General features: G+C 43.7%; 1 protein-coding gene across 1 annotated transcript in view; it reads left to right on the top strand.

Moving 5' to 3' along the window:
* The window catches only part of CACNA2D3 (calcium voltage-gated channel auxiliary subunit alpha2delta 3), a 714,521-nt gene that overhangs the window by 670,453 nt on the left and 23,859 nt on the right, over positions 1-20,209 (top strand). The window contains exons 33-34 of the mRNA XM_058678785.1: positions 1,214-1,269; positions 8,658-8,769. Coding sequence (XP_058534768.1) covers positions 1,214-1,269; positions 8,658-8,769 — 168 coding nt within the window. The remainder of the gene's footprint in view (positions 1-1,213; positions 1,270-8,657; positions 8,770-20,209) is intronic.

The following is a 20,209-nucleotide window of genomic DNA, read 5'->3' as shown; positions in this document are numbered from 1 at the left end:
ACACAAGTCAAATTTATTTATTGTAGTTACTCTTAAATTTAACATGCCTGTCTGCCTATTTTTCAATGCAACCTGGGTGGGCTGTGGTCACAAGAACAAACTACTGTGGCAGTCCACTGTGCTGCTCGATGTCGCTGTACGTGCAGGAGTGGCCGCTGGGGCTGGAGGCTTCCCTTAGGTGTGATTTAATTGTTTACCCTGTCAAATTGTGGCCCCATCTGAGAGTGCTGGATACATCTGTAGCTTAGGTCAGACTTGAAGTGACATGAAGATGAAAGGCTTGACTACTAGACCAGGTATTGGACACGTTACAGAAATAGTGCCACACAAAAGGAAAGGCTGGCCTGATTCAGCATGTCAACTGGATCATTTAAGTTACACCAATCCCTCTCATTCTTTTCTCTGCCAAGGTTATGATTCTGTGAGCCCAAGGCAGACTTGTGACCATGTAATGAATAGGCCTTGTTGTCTTCAAGGCTTTACTGTGGGCTGTGTCAAGTGAGCAGCATGTGTAAGTGCAAATGGAGAATAAGTTTTCCATTCTCAAAATGCATGAATGCAGGCAACAGGATTTTGATAAACCTGCTACAGATGGTAGCCAGGGCACTAAGAAATAATTGTCTGAAATTTGACCCATGTCTGTTCATTTGGAGTATGACTTACATTATTGTGGGTCCTTTAAAAGTAATTAAGACATGCTGATTTTTATAAACGTGCACTGTGGCTTAACTTCATAAAGAAAAGTTTATCATACAAACGTCCATGCACATGTGTGTGTTTGAGTTGCAGAATACATTTTCAAAGCATATTCTTTCCTGCAGAATAGGTAGAGGAAAATATTCTATTTGTATCTCTAGACTTAAGCAGAGCATCTGTTTTGGAAAGTGGCTATTGTCTAGACTCCAACTAGAGATGGCACTGAGTATGAATGGTGAGCGCCTAGTAACTGGAGAACGGCCTCCAGCTTGCCAGCCAGGATTCATCACATTTCTGTAAATCAGATTTCAGGGTTCAGGTGGTATTGGTGATAAAGGTCTTTCACAAGTCAGATAAGACCTGGTGAACACTCAGTGGGAGCTCAGCCAGCCATGGTGATGTCTCCAGAAAATGATGGTTTTCTTCCAAAGGAAGTAATCTTAGACAGCAGAGAATGCCATTGCTCTGGTCAGTACATGGAAAACCAAGTAACGTTGCTCTCCCACCTTCTGTTTAGGTTCCTGGTGGAATTCAACCTCTGCAGCTGGTGGCACTCCGACATGGTGGCTACAGGTAAGCAGCCCTGGCTTGTTTCCTGGTCCATGAGCAATGCAGGGTTCACTGGCTACTCTTCCCTCAGGGATGTGTTGCGTACAACGACCAAGGGCAGAGTGATGATTTTCCAGTTCTGTCAGCAAACAGCCAAGCTTGTGCTCAGTGATAAGTCTTCCAGTGTGGCATAAAATTCCACAGGGTTCATTCAATGCATGTTGATAATGAGCCGTGATCTGTTTCCTTTGCTAAGGTTCTTAAGTCAGACACTTTTCAGGTTCATCTGCCAGAAAGCTTGTAGTCAATGTAGAAGTTTGAGCAAATGAGACCTAGGTCAGCCTGAACCAGTGGATAGGCACTGTTGATTGTTTTCACTACTGCCCTCATAAAACATAAACATGATCATCTTCCTCTCCTGTACTCAGAAGGCTTGGATGAACTCAACAGCAATTGGTGGAGACTCTTAGAGGCTGGTGTTATGCGGTCGGAGCATGTTGTATGAGTTTGAGACCTGGCTCAAAGGTGGGCTGGTATAATCATATTGGAGAAAGTGACATTTCACTTAAGGTGTGTGTGTGTGTGTGTTTAGTCGTAAGTCAGTTATATGCTGGCCACAATGACAGGAACATAATAGTTACTCAAACAGTATCAACTGTAATTAATTCATGGAAATGGTGATGACAAGGTGGGTCATGATGATGAGAAAGTTAGTACTCCTTTATAAGCATCGTTGTCCAGCACCCTGACCAGACCTACTTGGTCACCTGCTGTTTCTAAGCTACAGTATGTTATTTCTTTCCTCAATGCATTCACTTATGAGCATTGTTTCTCTTTTACCCAGGACTAGAAAACTGCCATTGTTCTTATCATTTTTTTCATTATCTGTCTTAAAAAAAAATACAGCCATGGGCCACAACTGGGAAACTTTGTGCAGCTGAAAACACAAAATTTTAAACTTGTTTTCTCACCTTAAACTTTGCTCTAATGGAGCTCAACATATTTGACAGATTTTTCCAAATTCCGTTGAGAATTATTGATTTTAAAACCAGTAACATAGAACTGCCCTGCACATACACATCCCACCACTAGCACCACCTCCTGCAAGACACAATCCACAAGACATTCTCCTTTCCTTATTTAGGCTTATGATGCATGGTTGTCATCTATTAGTTTTTGTTAGCAAACACAAATGGCCATTTGCAGGAAGCGGTTCTATCACCATTCTTCTACTAACAATTAAGACTGGGATGGCAGGTGTGCAAGGTAATAGTCCCTGAGCCTCCTGGACCACGTTGGGGACCTGGCAGGCTCCAGCAGCCTTCTTGTCTACTGCTTTGATCACCTGCAACAACTGTTTGTCTCATGGCAAACAGCAAGCCAGAAGAGCAGTGGACACACACACGCTTCTCAGGAACCTCCTCATCAATGTTAGTATCCACCCCATCTTTCAGTTTCTTAGCAGAATGATGATCACTGTTTGCATCAGCTGTGTGGCAGACCAGTTCTGGGCAGGGTCAGCTTGGATATGGCTTGGATGGTTGGAGATAATCATCTGAGATGTGAGGCCAGCTGCCTCCACTGGTGTGGGGGTGGGGTTGTTTCTGCTATGGCCAGTATCGATGCCCTCATGAACCACTTTGACAGACTTGTTCTTGACTTGGAAGCTTAAGGTTGCCTCTGAAAGCTGCATTACATCTCCAAAGATTTGACTGCAGCCAAGGTTCCCATCATGCCAGGTTGGAGAATGTTATTCACCCAGTACTTAGGGACTCCACCAATACCCACCATTTGTAGATATCCTGTAGGGTGAGAATGGTTCGTTTTTGCATATTGAACATTCTAACAAAGCTTTCTTGGCAGCAGATGTAACCATGATAGTCAACATGGTCTAACCTACAAATAGGCCCATTTTGCCCAGATCCAGGGGCACTCTGATTTCTAGCTACAATCCAAGACAGAGCAGGATCTGTATATGCTCACGCCTACAGAGAACGGCCTGTGGCAGCACTGCCCCTTGCATCTAGGCTTGACTCCACCCTGGACACTAAGGTTCCACTGGAGCAGCTCCCTGTGTTGGCATTTCAGCCACACACACTCGTTGTCCTGGAGATGGTAGGGCTTATGCCCAATTATTGCCCCTCCCTACTGGAGCTTGACCAGTTTTGAATGGAAGTGCATGTCTATGATTTCACTTCTAGAAATTTCGCCTCCAGCAAATCAACTGGGATGGGAACAAAAGTTTCCATGACAAAATCATCCTCACAAGGAGATGCCAACAACCTACGGTTGCAAACACTGCTATCTCTGCCAGTAAAAGCATCTTAAAATAAATCAGAACACACCCAGGGAATGTCCCAAGAGCAGTGCTCTTTATCTACATATTCTCAAATAAAAATGGTCGAGATTAATATAACGAAATCCAAGATATAAAAATATTTATGTGACAAGACACGTCCGGCGTGGGGGAATTGAGACTGTGAGGTTAAATGTGGGTAAGCAATCAGAAAGCAAGTGAAGTATCAGTAGAAGAGCAAAATATAGATGGCTTAGTTAAAAAAAAAAAAAGCCATCATGTCCCTGAAAGAAATTTAGCCTGCAGTATAAACTGCTTTTGTTTAGAAGTACACGATTTAAAAAGGAGCAATGAATATGCTTGGGGCTGGCCTTGTGGCATATCAGGTTAAGCTACCATCTACAATGCCAGCATCCCACATTGATGGCAGCTTGAATCCCTGCTGATCTAGCTCCCTGTTGGTGCACCTAGGAGAGCAGTGGGAGAAGGCCCAAGGTTGTGGGAATGCTGGAAGAAACTCCTGGCTTCTGCCTAGCCTAGCCCTGAATGTTGTAGCTTTCTAGGGGATGGTGAGCCAGCGAATGGAAAAATCTCTTTTTGTCTCACACCCCCCCAACCCTGTACAAACCCTGTAACTTTACCTTTCAACTAAATAAAATAGATCTTGAAATAATCCACTAAATCTTGGTGCTGGATTGTTTGAATCTATTTTACTTGGAAGAGTTAGACGGAGACAGTCTTCTAGCCCCTGGTTCATTCCCCAAATGGCTGTAATGGCCAGAACTCAGCTGGTGTGAAGTTGGGAGGCAGGAGCTTCCTTTGGACTCCCACATAGTTGCAAGGGCCCAAGGCCTTGGTGCATTTTTTTTTTTTGCAGAGAGCTGTATGGAAAGTAGAACAGTCGGGACTCGGACCAGCGCCCTTATAGGATGCTGGTGCTGCAGTTGGAGAATTAGCTTGCTATGCTACTGTGCCTCAGCTAATCTTTTCATATTTACTTATTCGATTAGTTGATTTTTTGAATGGCCTGAAAAAAATTTTTAAGCAAAAGAAAGACAGTGACTAGATTAATAGAACAATAGAATGGGTTGCTCATGCACTATAAAGCTACTTTGCCACACCAGCAACCAAGGGAAAAATTCCATCTTTGCTAATCAGGCTGTGAGCTTGATGAGACCAGAATTGCTGCTTATCCTGTTAAGTAGTCCTGCTCTGAAGCCAGACAGCCTTCCTCTGCCTTTGGCCAGCTGGGAGGTCCTGGACAGGTCAACTAGATATCTCTTGTATGGGTTTTCTCATTTGTCAAGAGAGAGAACAATAGATATAATATGGTGCAAGAAGCAAATTAAACAACACATGCAGCACCTGCGTGCAAGGAGTGCACACACGGCGGGCAGATGCTCACACTCGGAGCACTAGTGGGTTTTGGCCAAAAGGTCTAGCTTTTTCTTGGGAGTACGCTCTGATCTCAGGACAGTGGGCTGGTCTCCTCTAGTGGTTTGCTTTCTGGCTCTCCCCCTCCACCTGTTGAAGATGCCGTCAGCTTTGTTCCAATCTCCACTCATATTTCCCTCGTCCTCCTCTTGACCCGTTTCCCTTCCTCCAGCCACCATGGTAGTCTACCCTCTTGTTTTGACGGAATTAACTAATTTTGGAATTTTGACAGTTGCTGTGGTCCTTGCCTAGACCAGTGGTTTACATTTTTTCTGTTCCCCTTGCTCTAGGGGTCATTGCAGCATTAGGTAATATTTTGGGATTTTCTAACATGACAGGAACAAGGTGCTACTGGAATGTGATGGATAGAAGGCAGTGTTGCTACTAACCAGCCTGCAACCCCAGGAGAACACTACAATACAGACTGACTCAAAATGCCAGTAGTGCTATGGTTGAAAGGCCCTACTCTAGAATACAGGGAAATAGGGTAGCAGACAGTGAATGAGGCGGGAGGATGAGATCTGCATTCTTGAAATGTTGAAACATTAAAGAAGGTGAGAGTTCACATGCTGAGTTTCACATCCTCCACCCCTCCACAGCCGGAGCTAAGTGAAGAGTGTGACAACCTAGTTCTGTGTTCTGACTCAGGAAGCTTTTCTAAAAGGCCTTTCACAGATAACTTCCACAAGTTTGCTCACTTCACTACAGGCCTGAGAGCACTTCTTCCTCCAGAAAGACCTTGTTGAGTTATCACATTGCTGATGCACGGGGATGTGGACCCTAGAGCTTTGTCATTTCCAGGAAACTGCTGTGTAGATTGTCTGCACATGTCTTCAGCATTCCCGAGAAGCAAATACTGCTGGAGTGTGTCTGCAGACCTCTCTGAAGTTCCCAAGGCAGATAGCCGATAGGTGATGGACTCAGACTGAAGCCCAAACCTTCTGTCTCAACTAGCTAATGTGAGAGCTGCACCTGCCATCCCTGGATATGGAGAGCTGCTGAGATGTGGAGCTGGGCACTTGACAAGAATTGTCCCGCCTTTCCTGTCGCCCTCTGCTGCACATGAACGTGCCTTTCAACATCTTGTTGATGAAGAGACTCCATCAGATACAGATGAATTAACTCACAGGCAGGCTGCTACTGCCGGGGTTCTCCTTGTGCATAAACATAAACTGTACACCCAGTGGAAGGAGGAAAAAGTTTCAAGCACAGGACAGATCCAACTCACAAGTTCTCCTCGTTCTATACTTCCCATTCTCTGCTAGAGAAAGACCCAGAGCTGAGACATACATCTTTGTTTCATCTAAAAGTGGAATCTGTAATTACACTGTTTATCTGCTTCATTTCCTTAATGAAGGAGACTGTGGAAGCCCATTTCTGCTTGATGATCACAAAGGTATCATTTTCATGAAGTTGCACAAAGAGAATGGAGCTTGCTTGCACCCGGTCATGAATGAGGATGCATTCACAGAGACAAAAGAGGAGGAAGGCTTTTCAAATGGCAAATCTATTCAGTCCCAATTGTCGGCACATAATTACTGTGAACCCTAGTCAGTTATTCTCATCAAGGACATTTGTTGCTAAGGGAAAATTAAATTCAATTGTGTGGATGCTTCACTGGGTCCTTCACTGTGAACAAGTGACAGGTTCCGGCGACGTCGGCATCAGATTGCCAGCTTATATGGGGTGGGAGGCACGAGGGGGTGGTGCGGAACCGTGTAGGTCCCGCATGTGATGGCTGCACTTGCAACTGGACTCCCTCACTGTGACTTCGGGTGAACATTTCTGTTTCTCTTAGCTTTGGTTTGTTCATCTCCAGAACAGGAGGAGAGCAAGGGCTTGCTTGCTCTGTGGAGGTGTGGAATCACACACTTACGGAACCCACCCTGGGTGGAGCATGCAATAGGTTTTTCGCAAGTGTCAGCTCTGCAGGTAGTAGGAAAAGTTTCTTTGTCGTTGTCATCTTTGTCAGTAGAAGATTGAAACAAGTCATTCTATGTGGATTTCTAGACAGGCCTGACAGGCCTTCTGAGACTCAGTTTCTCCTTTTTGGGTAAAAAAAGGAAAATCCTGGCTGGGTCCCGTGATCCATGTCTACCCACACCTGTGCAAGAGGATGACCATGAATTCCTGAGAGTTAAAACAGTACGTAATAGATGGATGGCTGGCAAGCTTGGTCATGGGTTAGAAATTCTCTAAACAGTAGTGATGGGCAAGTATACGCATCTTCTGTAGTACTGTGCACACTGGAGGGTCTTTGTAATAAACCACGTCATGTAGGTAAACGGTGACTGATTTTTCTCTAATTTATGTGTGTTTCCTCAAAACACTGTGAAGCAACTTCCAGCCAGTCTATAGTGATGCTGTAGGTAGATTCAGCAGTGTGTCACTGACAAGCCCCACACTTGTCGTCTCCAGGAAGGAACAGAGCCAAATGAGTCTTGCCACTGGGAGCATTGGACTCAGTATGTTGTACCTGGTTCCAGACAATTAGAATTAGGGATGCTCCAATTATCACTCTGTTAACATTTTGTGGAGTTGTAGATTTACCATGTTCATGAGGTATAGCTTTTCTTATCCTCACCATCCAAAGGGCCCCGACAGCAGTTAGAATTTGTAAACCTGTGAGTGCATTACTGGGAAATTTTCATGAGTAGATCTGTAAAACACACCTGTCCCTTCAGCATCCTCATGTTACCTATCAAACTATTGAGTTAGCTAGAAGGAGTAGGGCAGGGATTTGTGTTCCAAGCCTCTACATGTCAGAACTTTTACCTTTAAGCACTGATGCTGTAGTGACTATCATGGTAAGCACTTGCATGTCACAGTGACTTCATTAGAATACTAGTGTTATTAAAGTCGTTGCTATGCTGCTGAAGGTGGAACTGGTTGTTGTGGTGGTTAAGAGTTGACATTTACTTAGCCCTTATGGCATCCTAAGCACTCAATTTGTTTTTCTCCCATCAACCTTTGAGTAACTTTATTCTAAGTTTGTAAGTTAGAAAATTGGGACTGGGGAGGATTTTTTTTTTTCATCTTGCTCACTGGACATAACTTTAACTTAACCAACCACCAAGCCTTTTCAAAGTACCTACTATGTGCCCATCCATGTGCCAAAGTTATTTAGTCAGTTTTAAAACTGACGTGGTATGTTTTTAGACAAGGAACTTCATAATAGTAGGATTTGGTTCGTGGCTGAGCTTCAAAGCTATTATGTATTTTACTATTTTCATATTTCAATTTTCTTTCTATAATAAAACCATGCAATTGTATCATGACCTTTGTCTCACCCGAAATAATATGGTACAACTTACATTTTATACATTCGTTCAGAGATACATATGTGTTGCTGCTAAGTTTGAGAATGTCTGAGGTCAGAGACCTGGTGATTGATGTCGTCCCAGAAAGTTGAATGCTTGTGATGCATAAATGATAGTTGATCAAGCCAACACAACTGCTGGAGGAATTATAGCTTATAGAGTTCCTTGGCAGATGAAATCACTTGACTAATTAGAAAATAATGCATTATGCTGTGCCTAGAAAAATCACAGAGCACAGAAGTAGAATTGCATTTGGAGTTGCTCTGGGCTGCCAGTCACAATATTGATCTTGTACCTTGTGTTTTTGCTTCTCCCTCACCACCCCGGCCCTGTTCCCACCGCCCCCTGACTCATCCATACAGCCCAGAAATTGAAGCAGACCCTGGAGCCTTGTGACACTGAGTATCCGGCATTTGTCTCTGAGCGCACCATCAAGGAGACCACTGGAAACATTGCTTGTGAAGACTGCTCCAAGTAAGCTCTCCCCGGAGGACACCCTCCACCCTCCCACCCCTGCACACACCTCTTCACTCTTAGAAGGTGCCCCAGCGAACCAGTGAGATGAATATGCACACAGCTCACCATGAGAGATAGAGACCATGGCTCTCCTCTTGTGTAGCAAAGCGTTTCCATCCTTGTGGAAGCCATCTGGCTTGGTTTTGCTAGAGAGATCGTGGAGATGTTGAGAAACATTCAGACTGTACAACCAACCAGCCTAGAGTGGAGGAAATGTGGAGTCCAGGTTGTGGATATTTGAAGAAAGTCCTAATTGGTGTTTTCCTTACTGCAAGTTGGCAGGTCTAGCTGTCTGAGTAATGTTCTTAGGTATTTTTATGGAAGGCACCAGGCCCTCAGAATTCACATTTGTTGTATTGGAATGGGTTTCTGGGTGGTTTAATACATATTTCTCGGAGTATTAGTGAGGGGGACAATCCTTCGGTGGCTTTTTTGGAGACTGGGACTTCTGCCCTCTATTGGACAGTTCCTTGTTGAGGTCTATTTTTATTAAGTGTTGATTTTATGTTTGGGATGTTTTTTGTTTAGTTACATGCATTGTACTCAGGTATGTGTCTTCCTGTTTACATGTGTTTTGATACATATTTTTCCTTTATTTGCATTCTGTCTGATTTACTTTTTCTGTTTTATGTCTTGTGAATGCTGTGCCCTGTTTAAAAACCTGCCCTAATGTTATCATGATATTCTATTATGTTTCATATTTCTGTTCTACACAATTCATGAGACAATGTTACCTTTCACATTTAGAATCTTCATCTCTTACCTGTGTGTGTTTGAATGTGTGTGGCCAATGTTTGACTCATTCCCATATAATTTGCTTTCTTTCATAGACTGCCTTAATTCCTTTTGTTCTCTGTAACAAAAGATAAAAGCATTTATGGATTGTCCTAGTGTTTTAAACTTGGGGAATAACCACCCTCTTTTCTGTCTGCTTGCTTTCATAGTTGGCTATTTGCTCATACATTTTGTGTTTTTGACCTAGCTGATGTTTAGTATTAGATGTTGTTTCTGTGGGAACCAAATCAAGTGTGAGTTTCTCCTCACAGTGGATTTGCTTTTGGAGTTTCTGTCTTCTTGCATCCTATTAGTATTGACTACCTGGGAATCACTGTTAGGGATGCTTTTATGTTTAGGGGTTTCTGCACCAAATAATTACAGTACATATTTTTCCTAAATAGCATGTACTTTAGGCCTGAAGTTTGATTTCTCATGGACAATATTGTCTTTCCTCTTCAAAGCCTCAGAGTGCCTGATGATCAGATTCTTAACACTTAGCCCTATGTGTACATGTCAACTTTCAGTGTTTTTTATTTTCTTTTTCTTGCAAGCCCTACAGTACTTAAACCTGTTGGTTTTATTTGAATGTTTCTGTGGTTGGAACAAGACGGCTTTCCTCTCTGCCCACTCTGCTGTTTGATAGCTGGGGACCTCCTGGAGGCACCGCAAGAAAGCTCTGAGGTGTAGTGGCTTTGTGCAGGGGTTTTAGTCAGAGAGAAATGAAAAGGTGGATTCTAGCTCTTTTCACTGATATGTGACTTTGGCCTAGAAATTAAAGTCTCTGAAGCTCTTCCTAAATTAAACATAATGATAGCAGGCATATGTGGGCTTGTTGATCCAATGAAATGAGGAAGTTTGTGTGTTGGGAATTTAGTGCAGTGCCTGGCACAGAGTGATGTGTCTCCCAACAATGTAGGGGCTTATCTGTCGTTTCACTTTGAGACTTTGTATTGTAAGAACGGGGATATACTTCTCTCTGTTTCTGCCTATGGACATTTTTTATTTCTTCTGCGCTTCCATTATACCTCCCCTTAGGTACAGTCCACCACGGATTGAGAAGGAAAAAAGAAAAAAATTTAAGTTAAATAAAATAGTGAGTCTTCATTTCCATGATGTTGTCGAACTCGTAGCAGGGGTGTGGATGTGACGCTAGAGTTGTGCAAAAGAGTGTCCAATATCTTCCTGTAGAAATTAGTGCTAGCGTATGACCCGTGTGGTTCAAATGGGAGAACAGTACAGACTAGATCATCATTACCCATGGGTGATAAGACAGATATTAACAATCTCAGGTGGTCACATGCAATCAGTTTCTTATGAATTATTGATTAACAGGTTACATCACAAGATCTTATTGCATGTAGTACAGACAACTAGAAAGTGCGATAAGATACAACTTCCAGGTACAATGTTTAGATTTGACATCATATTATCTTATATTGAGGCAAACATATGATATCTGACCTTTTGGGATTGGCTCATTTCCCTTAGCATAATGGTTTCCAGTTGGGCCCATTTGGCCACAAAGAAATGCATTTTGTTTTTTGTTTTTTTTTTTAAAGATTTATTTATTTTTATTACAAAGTCAGATATACAGAGAGGAGAGACAGAGAGGAAGATCTTTCGTCCGATGATTCACTCCCCAGGTGAGCCACAACGGGCCGATGCGCGCCAATCCAGAGCCAGGAGGCAGGAACCTGTTCCGGGTCTCCCACATGGGTGCAGGGTCCCAAAGCTTTGGGCCGTTCTCGACTGCTTTCTCAGGCCACAAGAAGGGAGCTGGATGGGAAGTGGAGCTGCTGGGATTAGAACTGGCGCCCATATGGGATCCTGGCTCATTCAAGGCGAGGACTTTAGCCTCTAGGCCATGGCACCAGGCCCACATTTTGGTTTTTTTAATAGCTGAGTAGTATTCCATAGAGTAGATGAAACATAATTTCCTTATCCAGTCTTCTGTTGATGGGAATTTCCGTTGCTTCCATGTTTTTGCAATTATTGATTGTGCTGCTGTGAATGTAGGGGCGTGTGTTGCCTTCTCGTGTAGCAGGTCTTTTGGATATATTCCTAGGAGTGGTAGTGCTGGGTCATATGGTAGGTAGATTTTCAGTTGTCTGAATATTCTCCATACTTTTTTCCATATAAGCTGCACCAGCTTGCATTCGCACCAGCAGTGGAATAGGGTTTTTTTTCCCCTGCATCCTCACCAGCAAGTGTTGGGCCACTTTAACTGGAGTTAGGTGGTAGCTCAGTGATGTTTTATTCGAATCTCCCTTATTACCAGGGAGCTTGAGCATTTTTTCATATGCCTGTTAGCTATTTGGATTTGCTCCTTTGTAAATTTGCTCCATTTCCCATGCCTATTTCTTGAGTGGTTTGTTGTTTTGGTTGTTCTGGAATTCTTTATATATTCTGGAAATTAGCCCCTTGTCTCCTGTGTGGTGTGCAAAGATTTTCTCCCATTCTGTTGGTTACTTTTTTTACTTTGTTGATTAATTAAACTAAGTGAACTACAGATTGCAAAGAAACAACTGCCTTTGATGCCATGGCAAGTGGAGGTCATTCTGTTCCTGTGTGGTACAGAGCTGTCCTGGTGTCCTTGGGGAGATGCAGAAATAGCTCGGTACTGATGCAAAGTGGAAACTGAAGACATTGACCCCACCCATGAGCAGCCTGTTTCAGATCTGATGTTGAAGACACACAGGGCACTGGGAAGTTGGAAAAGCCCTTCCCTGGTTGCCTGGCAGCTATGAAAAGACACAAGGCATTGCAGGATTGCCCTTTAGGGCTTCATTTCACAGCCACTGTCCAACAGCTGTGCCCCACAAGCAGAGGTCCATAATAAGAGCTCAGGGGAACAGGATCTGGGCTTATTCTTTCTCTTTTGGTCAATTTCTGAGTAAGGTATAATGCATTAAAAAATGCTGAAGCCATACATTGGCAGCCTGATTAACATTCACCTTATTGTTGAGTGAGTACATCCATGCAGCCATCACCCAGTGAAGTGAAGTGGAGGCTGGCTGGTGCCCCCACCCCCCGGGACAGCCACGCATCACCTCTGAGGTCCTAAATTCCAGTCCCAGCTCCTCTTTCCACCCTCATTTCCTGCTAATGAGCACACTGGGATGTAGCAGGTAATGGTCTAAGTACCTAGATTCTTACCAGTCATGAGGGCACCCAGATTAAGTGCTCGGTGCCCTGGCTTTCCCATGACAGTTGCGAGCAGCTGTGAGTGAACTAGCAGGTAGAAGCTTTTTCTGTCCATGTCTATCCCTTAGTGCCTTTCAAATAAATGACAAATCTATCTCTTGTTAAAGTGAAGGTAAGAGGACTGATCTAAGCTCAGGCCCCACTGATCATACCTGAGATAACCATTCTGCGAATTTCTAGCATTACCAATTGGCTTTGCTTGTTTATCTCTATCTTGTGAGATGAAAGGTTAGTGACTAGGATAGGAGGGATAAATGACCTGAAGGAAGTTATAATGGAATTAACCCAGAAAATGAAATAGGGCCTGAAGGAAAAAAAAATATGAAGGTAACAAAGGACTTTAGCAAATGTTTCCAGAGAGTTTGTCACATGCCCAACTGAGCTACATATGGAAGACACAGCAACGATGTGACACTGCCAATCCCTGGCCTCAGGCACTGTGCAGACAGGCCTCTGAGCCATACTGACACTCTGTGGGTTAAATCATGCTTAGAGTTGGTGCTACCGGGGAGCACCGAACTGAGGTATGGAATGGCCACAAATGGCTTCCTGGAAGAAGCAGCATCCGCTGTAGGGTTGCCAGCACGAGGACGACTTGGCAGGGAGTGTGTTGTGCAGGCAGAGGGGAGAGCATGGTGGAGATGACCAATAGGCAGTTTGTTCAACCAGATGTTCCACAGTTCAGGGGAGTCCGAGCAGAGAATTGGGGGTGAGGAAAGAGGAATGAGTTAAAGGCCAGATCACGTTGCTTCTCTGATGTCATGAAAGAGAGCTGGCTTTGGGAGGTCTTCAAATGCCACCTTGACACCAGTGCGGAGCAACAGAAAAGCTTAAGGTAGAAAAACAGGTGGTCAGCTTCCAGGTGATGGGAAAAAATCCTAGGACTGTGACTGTGGTGGCCTCTGGAGCCACAGATGTCAGAATTGGACAAACGCTGGCGCCTCTGCTAGCCCGTCCCATCCTCGGCACTTGTACATGCACTCCCAGGTCCTCATGGAGTCAAAATTCCATTTGTTTTATTTTGCTTTTTTCTTCTTCTCCTCTTTTCAGGGATTTGGGATTGACAGGTCACTGGGGTAAACAGTTGTAAGAGAAATCAATTCATGAATATTTTCATTGCCGATCTACAAATCTTTTTGCAGCTTTGTTAGACAATATGATTTAATACATGCAAATAAGCAGCCTCTTTGGTTGCTCTTCAAGAATTAAACTCTTTTTTTGCGTATTTCTTTCCTTGCATGCTCCATTTTATGCCATAGAATTTATTGAGATCCATTGGTGTATTTATGAAGATATTTTGCTTTGTATAAGCCTTACATTCTTATTTTTTTTCACAATGGACCACATTAATGAGGAAAATGGTGTTGTTTATTTTTTATTCTCTTCCACTTCTTGAGGGTTTATAGGTGGTTCAGCACAATTGGTGGCAAGCGGAAGGGCCACATGTGCAGGTTGTCTTGTGTCCTGTTCACGTAGGACGCTGTCAAACTTTGCCTGGAAGGAATGGGATATTTCAGGTCGATTTCCCTGAAGACAATTACTCATTTTTAACCAGATTTGTAGGTAACTTGAGGTCAGGGGCAAATGGCATTCAAAAATAACACTATTCTACAGCATTTGGCCAGGAGTGAGCCTGGAAACTGAGTTTGGTGAAAATTATAGTATTTCAGAAATTACGCACTAAGATCTTTTTCATAGAAAAACATCTCGCCTTCCGCAATGGAACATACAAAACTGTGTCCATTACAGACTGGTCTAAAGGCAGCGATTACTTTGCTCCACAAGCAATGGTAAACTGTAGCACAGCCGTTCCAAAGAACCATGCCCGTCCCATGGGAACTTGCGTCAGTTGCAGCTTGCACATGGCCTGTCATTAGCAAGCTGCCCATTGCTTAGCAGAGCTCTGGGGACCCTGGTGTCTAAGCATTTTGCTGGACTCAGGGAATGCTATAGAGTAGCTCTAGCTGTGCAGTAGAAGTCTCTATAGTTTTCAAGCATCTTTTTCTGGACCCTGTTTCAAAAATCACTAGATGGCTTCTTATGGAAAGTCCATCAAGAGGTGATTCAATTCACTCCAAATAGAAACCTTCCAAGTGGCCTATCCAGAAGCGAGCATTTGTCTGTCTATAGCATTTCCATATATATTATAACACAGAGTGGTGGTATGTGATGTTTAAAAAGGGATTTTCAAAAATACAGGGTCTATTAAGAACGCAGGAGCCTAAAGGAAAATAAGAATTTACATAAGAATGTCATTAGGGTTGGTGGTTTGGCGTCTCTAACCAACAATTTTCGTCATTCAATATCCCACTGATTATTAAATTAATCTGTTACTCAAACAGCCATTGTAAACAACTCAGACCATATTTTCTGGGCATTTGTGACTGTCAACAAGTTTGACAAACGTGAATATCTAAAAAGAACGAAATTCTTGTACTACTTTTTGCTGTGTTTCTTTCCATATTGGTAGCTCCCTACCCGCTTTGTCAGGAGAGGGATCTACAAAGATGTCCTTGGAGTAAGAGTTGATTGTGATGGTAACTACTTAAAGCCAGTTTGGAACTATAAGTCCTCAAAAATACAATTTTAAATATCAAGGCCAAAAGTCGCATCTCAGTACTGGCAAGATCATGATTTCTGAAATAAATTTGGTGGTTGTTTTGTTTTTAAGTCTGTTTTTTTTTTTTTTTTTGGTAGTATCACTCATCACTTTTTATAAAAACTGATGTTGCCGTCAGTTTCACTTTGGGATGTGAACATAGGCTTTGCTCATCTTCCTTTAAGTCCCCAGAACTGGGGCTACACTTTTCTTCTCTCATCACTTCTCCACACACGCCTTTCATTTATCCGCTAAACTGAAAGAAAAGTAATTGGTCTCGAAGCTGTGTTGACATGTTTCGTGGGCTACAGTTCAGAGAAGCCGAGTTCAGGGATTCCATCTTCCTACAAACGATTTCAGCTTCCTGTTGAGGTCTCAGGCTGGGTGGGTGACCAGACCACACGTCCTCAGATTGCCGCTGAGTGCCCTGCAGGTGCTATTATCAAGCCGACTTTCGGAAGCAGCCTGTGAAATGGATCCATAGCAGAGTGGGGTGTGTTGAAAGGATGGAATCTGGAACCAGTAGCGGGGGGGGGGGGTGTCATTGCCCTTCACAGGGGCAAATATCTTTTTTTTTTTTTAATATTCTATGATACAGTTCCATAGGCTCTGGGAGTTCCCTTCTCTGCTCTGCAAATCCCCTCCCCCTCCACTGATGGCCCCTGTATTATCACAGTAGTATCGTCCTTCAAAAACAGTCCTAAGTCCATCATTCTGCTATTTAAGTGTAAAATCTTTTTTTTTTTTTTAAGATTTATTCACTTTTTATTACAAAGTCAGATATACAGAGAGGAGAGATAGAGAGGAAGATCTTCCATCCGATGATTCACTCCCCAAGTGAGCTGCAACGGCCGGTGCTGCGCTGATCCGAAGCTGGGAACCAGGAACCTCTTCCAGGTCTCCCACATGGGTGCAGGGTCCCAAACCTTTGGCAGTCCTCGACTGCTTTCCCAGGCCACAAGCAGGGAGCTGGATGGGAAGTGGAGCTGCTGGGATTAGAACCGGCGCCCATATGGGATCCTGGGGTGCGTTCAAGGCGAGGACTAGCTGCTAGGCCATGGCGCCGGGCCCTAAATGTAAACTCTTGATCAGTTCTTTCCAATGGGCCTTAGTTTTCTCATTTCCACTAGGAAGATAATGACAAGACTGTTCTCATAGGGTCTGTGTGTGGCTTTTTTAAAATCTTCATAATCAGCACAGTGAACAGCACATGGAATACGTGCTTCGTAAATGGGAGATACTGGCACAGGGCAGTCCGCGAACCCACCTGCACTGACAGGGATGTAGAAAAGCCGCAGGACTCCTGTGGCTTTCCTCTTCCAGATTTTGTAGCCTGGAGGGTAAAACTAACAGTTTGTAATCAGGAAAGGTGGATGGGAGCTTTGTGCTTTGAACTCCACGGTCCTTGGTGAAGTTGGCCGCTGCTGGGGTATGCCTGAGTTCTTGGTTCGTGACACATTAGAAATTCTGAAACAGACCACACGTGTTCAGCAATGATCAGATACTTCATTACACAAATGAGAGAACAGACTTTGGCCAGTGGAAGGACATTGGTATTCTGAATAATGTGTAGGTATAAACATGTAACATGTTTTTAAAACCACTTAATTTGCAAGCATTTGCCAATTTGTTAAAATATTTTTGTTCTCTCCTGCACAGCAGATTCTTGTTTAAAAGCAGGAAATCAATGTGCTTCAGTGTTCCATGAAATGATCAGGATGTCTTTTCAAATGGGCTTAACTGAATTTCTAAACAGGTCAACCTTGCCTGCTGCTCTGAGTGCCCACCACTGGTCCAGTCTTGACCCAAGGAGGACTGGGGACTAGGTATCTTTTTCCTCAATGTCACTTAACTCCCTTGTGCTTTGCCAGGGTGAGCACTAACACACAGAGCCATGAATTCAGAACAGTTACCTTGTGCGACTTCGGTCACGCTTGAGTCTTAGAGGAAAGCCAGCTTGCCATTCCTCTTGGTTTTTCTCATGCATCTCATACATTGTAGGAGCTACTGCTGAATCATAAAGTCAACTCCTTTCCAGCCTCAGAGACTTAAAACATGGTTCCATCAACTGCAAAAAGCTTTTCAATGATGTGTCCTGTAATACCGTGGCTGTGGCACACAAGCCTTAATAAAGGGCTGTCTTCTTTTTTATGTTGTGGAAACTGGGCCAGGTCTGAATAAATCAGTGCTAGCTCTTAACACTGAACAGCCCAATTAGTGCTGTGTGTTTGTGGTTGCTAAAAACGTCTTGGCTTTCAACTTTCCAAAAGGAGAGGAGGAGACAAACGCTTATCTTGGTTATCTTGGGAACTTAACTTTGAATTCTTGAAAGAGAGCCATAAGATAAGGATGTGGTACAAAGACACTGTAATCCTCGGGATTGAAACTCCTGGTAGAGTTTTCTCCAGGTCCATACGAACATCTTGGCTAGTGGAGAGAGCTTCTCTGCTTGTTCTCAGCTGCTTGGAAAGGACAATGTGCCCATGGTTACAACTTGGAGGATCCAGATAGAATGATGTGCTTGTGTAGGTGTTGCTCGTTACTTGCTGTTTGATGAGCAGTGTTAGGAGAGGTTTACATACAGGAAATGGTGAAAAGTGTTGCTTTCCCTCCTCACTCCGTGATGCCAAGTGAGAGGGGTGCGTGTCTGTAATGACTAGACAGGCCCCTACCTGCCGTGAGCCAGTCTCACATACAATTTCCCGTTTGTACATTTCTTGATGTGTGGGAAGGAAGGGGGGGAGCATGTGTGAGCTTGGCTGGGCTCACAGCTCAGGGAGACTTTCCTCTTCCATGCCGGAGGGTAGGAGCCCAGCAGAGCCAAGGAGTATTTTTGGAATGTTTATTTGCATGTGGAATGGCAGGGCAGGAGCCCTAGCTAGCCACGCCGTGGACGGACGTCCATGTGCGAGTGCCTCTCCGCGGTGCATTGTGTTCATCCTGGTGGTGCTTTGTGCTGTCATCCTGCCATCCTTCCCTCAAAGAGGAGCCTGTGTTCTGCCTGCCCCCGCCATTGGTCTACCCCCTACTACACCTGAGGCGGCTTAGCGAGTTGCCAAAACCCTATAGAAATGTGTTTATTAACTCTCCAGTTTACCCTCCATTTGTTTGTCTTGGAAAGAGTTTATATATTCCTATGGGTATTAAAAATCCCATCTGATGTATTAAACGAGCTCAAAGGATCAAACAGAAGTGCTGTTTGAAAGGTAGCACATGAAATATAGACACAGTTTCTAGACTCAAACCATTTCTTTCCAAAAGGGCATCCTATGTGCTCAAGAAGGAAATTCAGTTTCCCAACATCAGTGTTGCTTTAGGATGTGGACTTTGTCCTTTGGGTCGGGTGTCCTCTGTTCCCATCTTTTGGAGCACCCTCTTGCGATTTTGTCAGGCCCCTTGACTGTCTAGAGCGGAGGCAGGCATTCATTCCATGTATTCTCCATTGCTAGCAAGATGTAGCCTAAGGACTTGAATAAACACAGCATCTACTGGCTGATGACCAAGGTTCTCAAGACATTAGGGATGAAAACTAGGTGGGCAGGGCCCAAGGTGAGGATCAGAATCAGCCACGGCTTGGAGATGGTGTGGAGATGTGATTGAGCGAAGGCAGAAGGATGTGGGAGAGATGATCAGGCTGGCATGAATCCATCAGATGCTTCTCAGACAACACACTGAGAACTTGATATTTAGAAAACATTATCTATTTCATGAAGGAATCCATTTTTGTTCGCAGTCTTGTTCAGTGCGTCTAGGCCCCAAGAGAGTTCATGTGAGATTCCTCTTTCATTGAATGCCTTTTACCATTTCCATGTTCACTCTTTCCATTTTTTCTCTTGTGGTGTTGTTGCATTTGCATTTCACCAAGGAGGAATGTAAACGCAAACCAGGAGGATCCGCTGAGCAGCTCTACAGAGCAAGCAAATGCAGAGTTTGTATTCAGCGTGGTGGCCAGCAGAAGAACTGCTGTTAGCGGCCAGTCAGGTGCTTCCCTGTCATGGTACAGGCTGCTCTGTGCAGGCACATGTCATGGTAGTTTCATCTCAGCATTGAGGTATGCTTTGTGAGATGACAATCCCATGCGTCCCTAAATAAATGGGAAGAAATCTACAGAGAACCAGCATGTCTAGAGTCATGCCTCCTTCTGTGTCAGTTTCCATTAGATCCACCTGAAGGTTCTCTTGTAGCACTTGTTACGTTTCTTGTTAGCCATCTCTTGGTTTATCTTCTTACCTACCAGACCAGATGGTATAGTCTGGAATAGGGGTTAAAAATGTACTGGCATTGGCAGAAGGAAGATGTGGGTCTCAGAGCCATCACTTCCTAGTTGGGCAGCCTTGGCCAGCATGCAACTTATTCCTCTGAATTGCCATCTGCTCATCTCTAAAATGAAGATGCTACTTTTGTCTTTAGGGGAATTGGGTTGACATGGATATTATTAGGTGTAATGATAAAGTATTTTGCGTAGCCAGGCATTTAGCTGGCACATAGTAGCTAGGAGGTCTTAGCTGCATTTGTTTGTAGATGGAACCATGTTGTGTTAATTCCTCTTTTCTATGCTCAGTGTGAAGCTATGTGAATAAAGTGGGACTCAGAAAAGTGTTGATTGAGACCAGTTTCCAGAAAGGATAACCTTGTTGATTAAAAGCAGCAGAGGAAGGGATGGGATAGAAAGGTATGTGATTCTAGTTGCTAAGGCACCTGTTGTTTTGTGTGATATTGCAAAACAGGTATCTGTTTAAACAAAAATAACAGCTCAAAAACTCTCATTTCCAAGAACTGGAAGCAAGTTGTGTGATTTCTTTAGAAAAAGAGACAATG

The sequence above is a fragment of the Ochotona princeps genome, chromosome 21 (genome assembly GCF_030435755.1).
Source record: "Ochotona princeps isolate mOchPri1 chromosome 21, mOchPri1.hap1, whole genome shotgun sequence".
Classification (NCBI taxonomy): domain Eukaryota; kingdom Metazoa; phylum Chordata; class Mammalia; order Lagomorpha; family Ochotonidae; genus Ochotona; species Ochotona princeps.
Note: the sequence above shows the minus strand (reverse complement) of the source record. Positions and strands in the feature narration are given on the sequence as shown.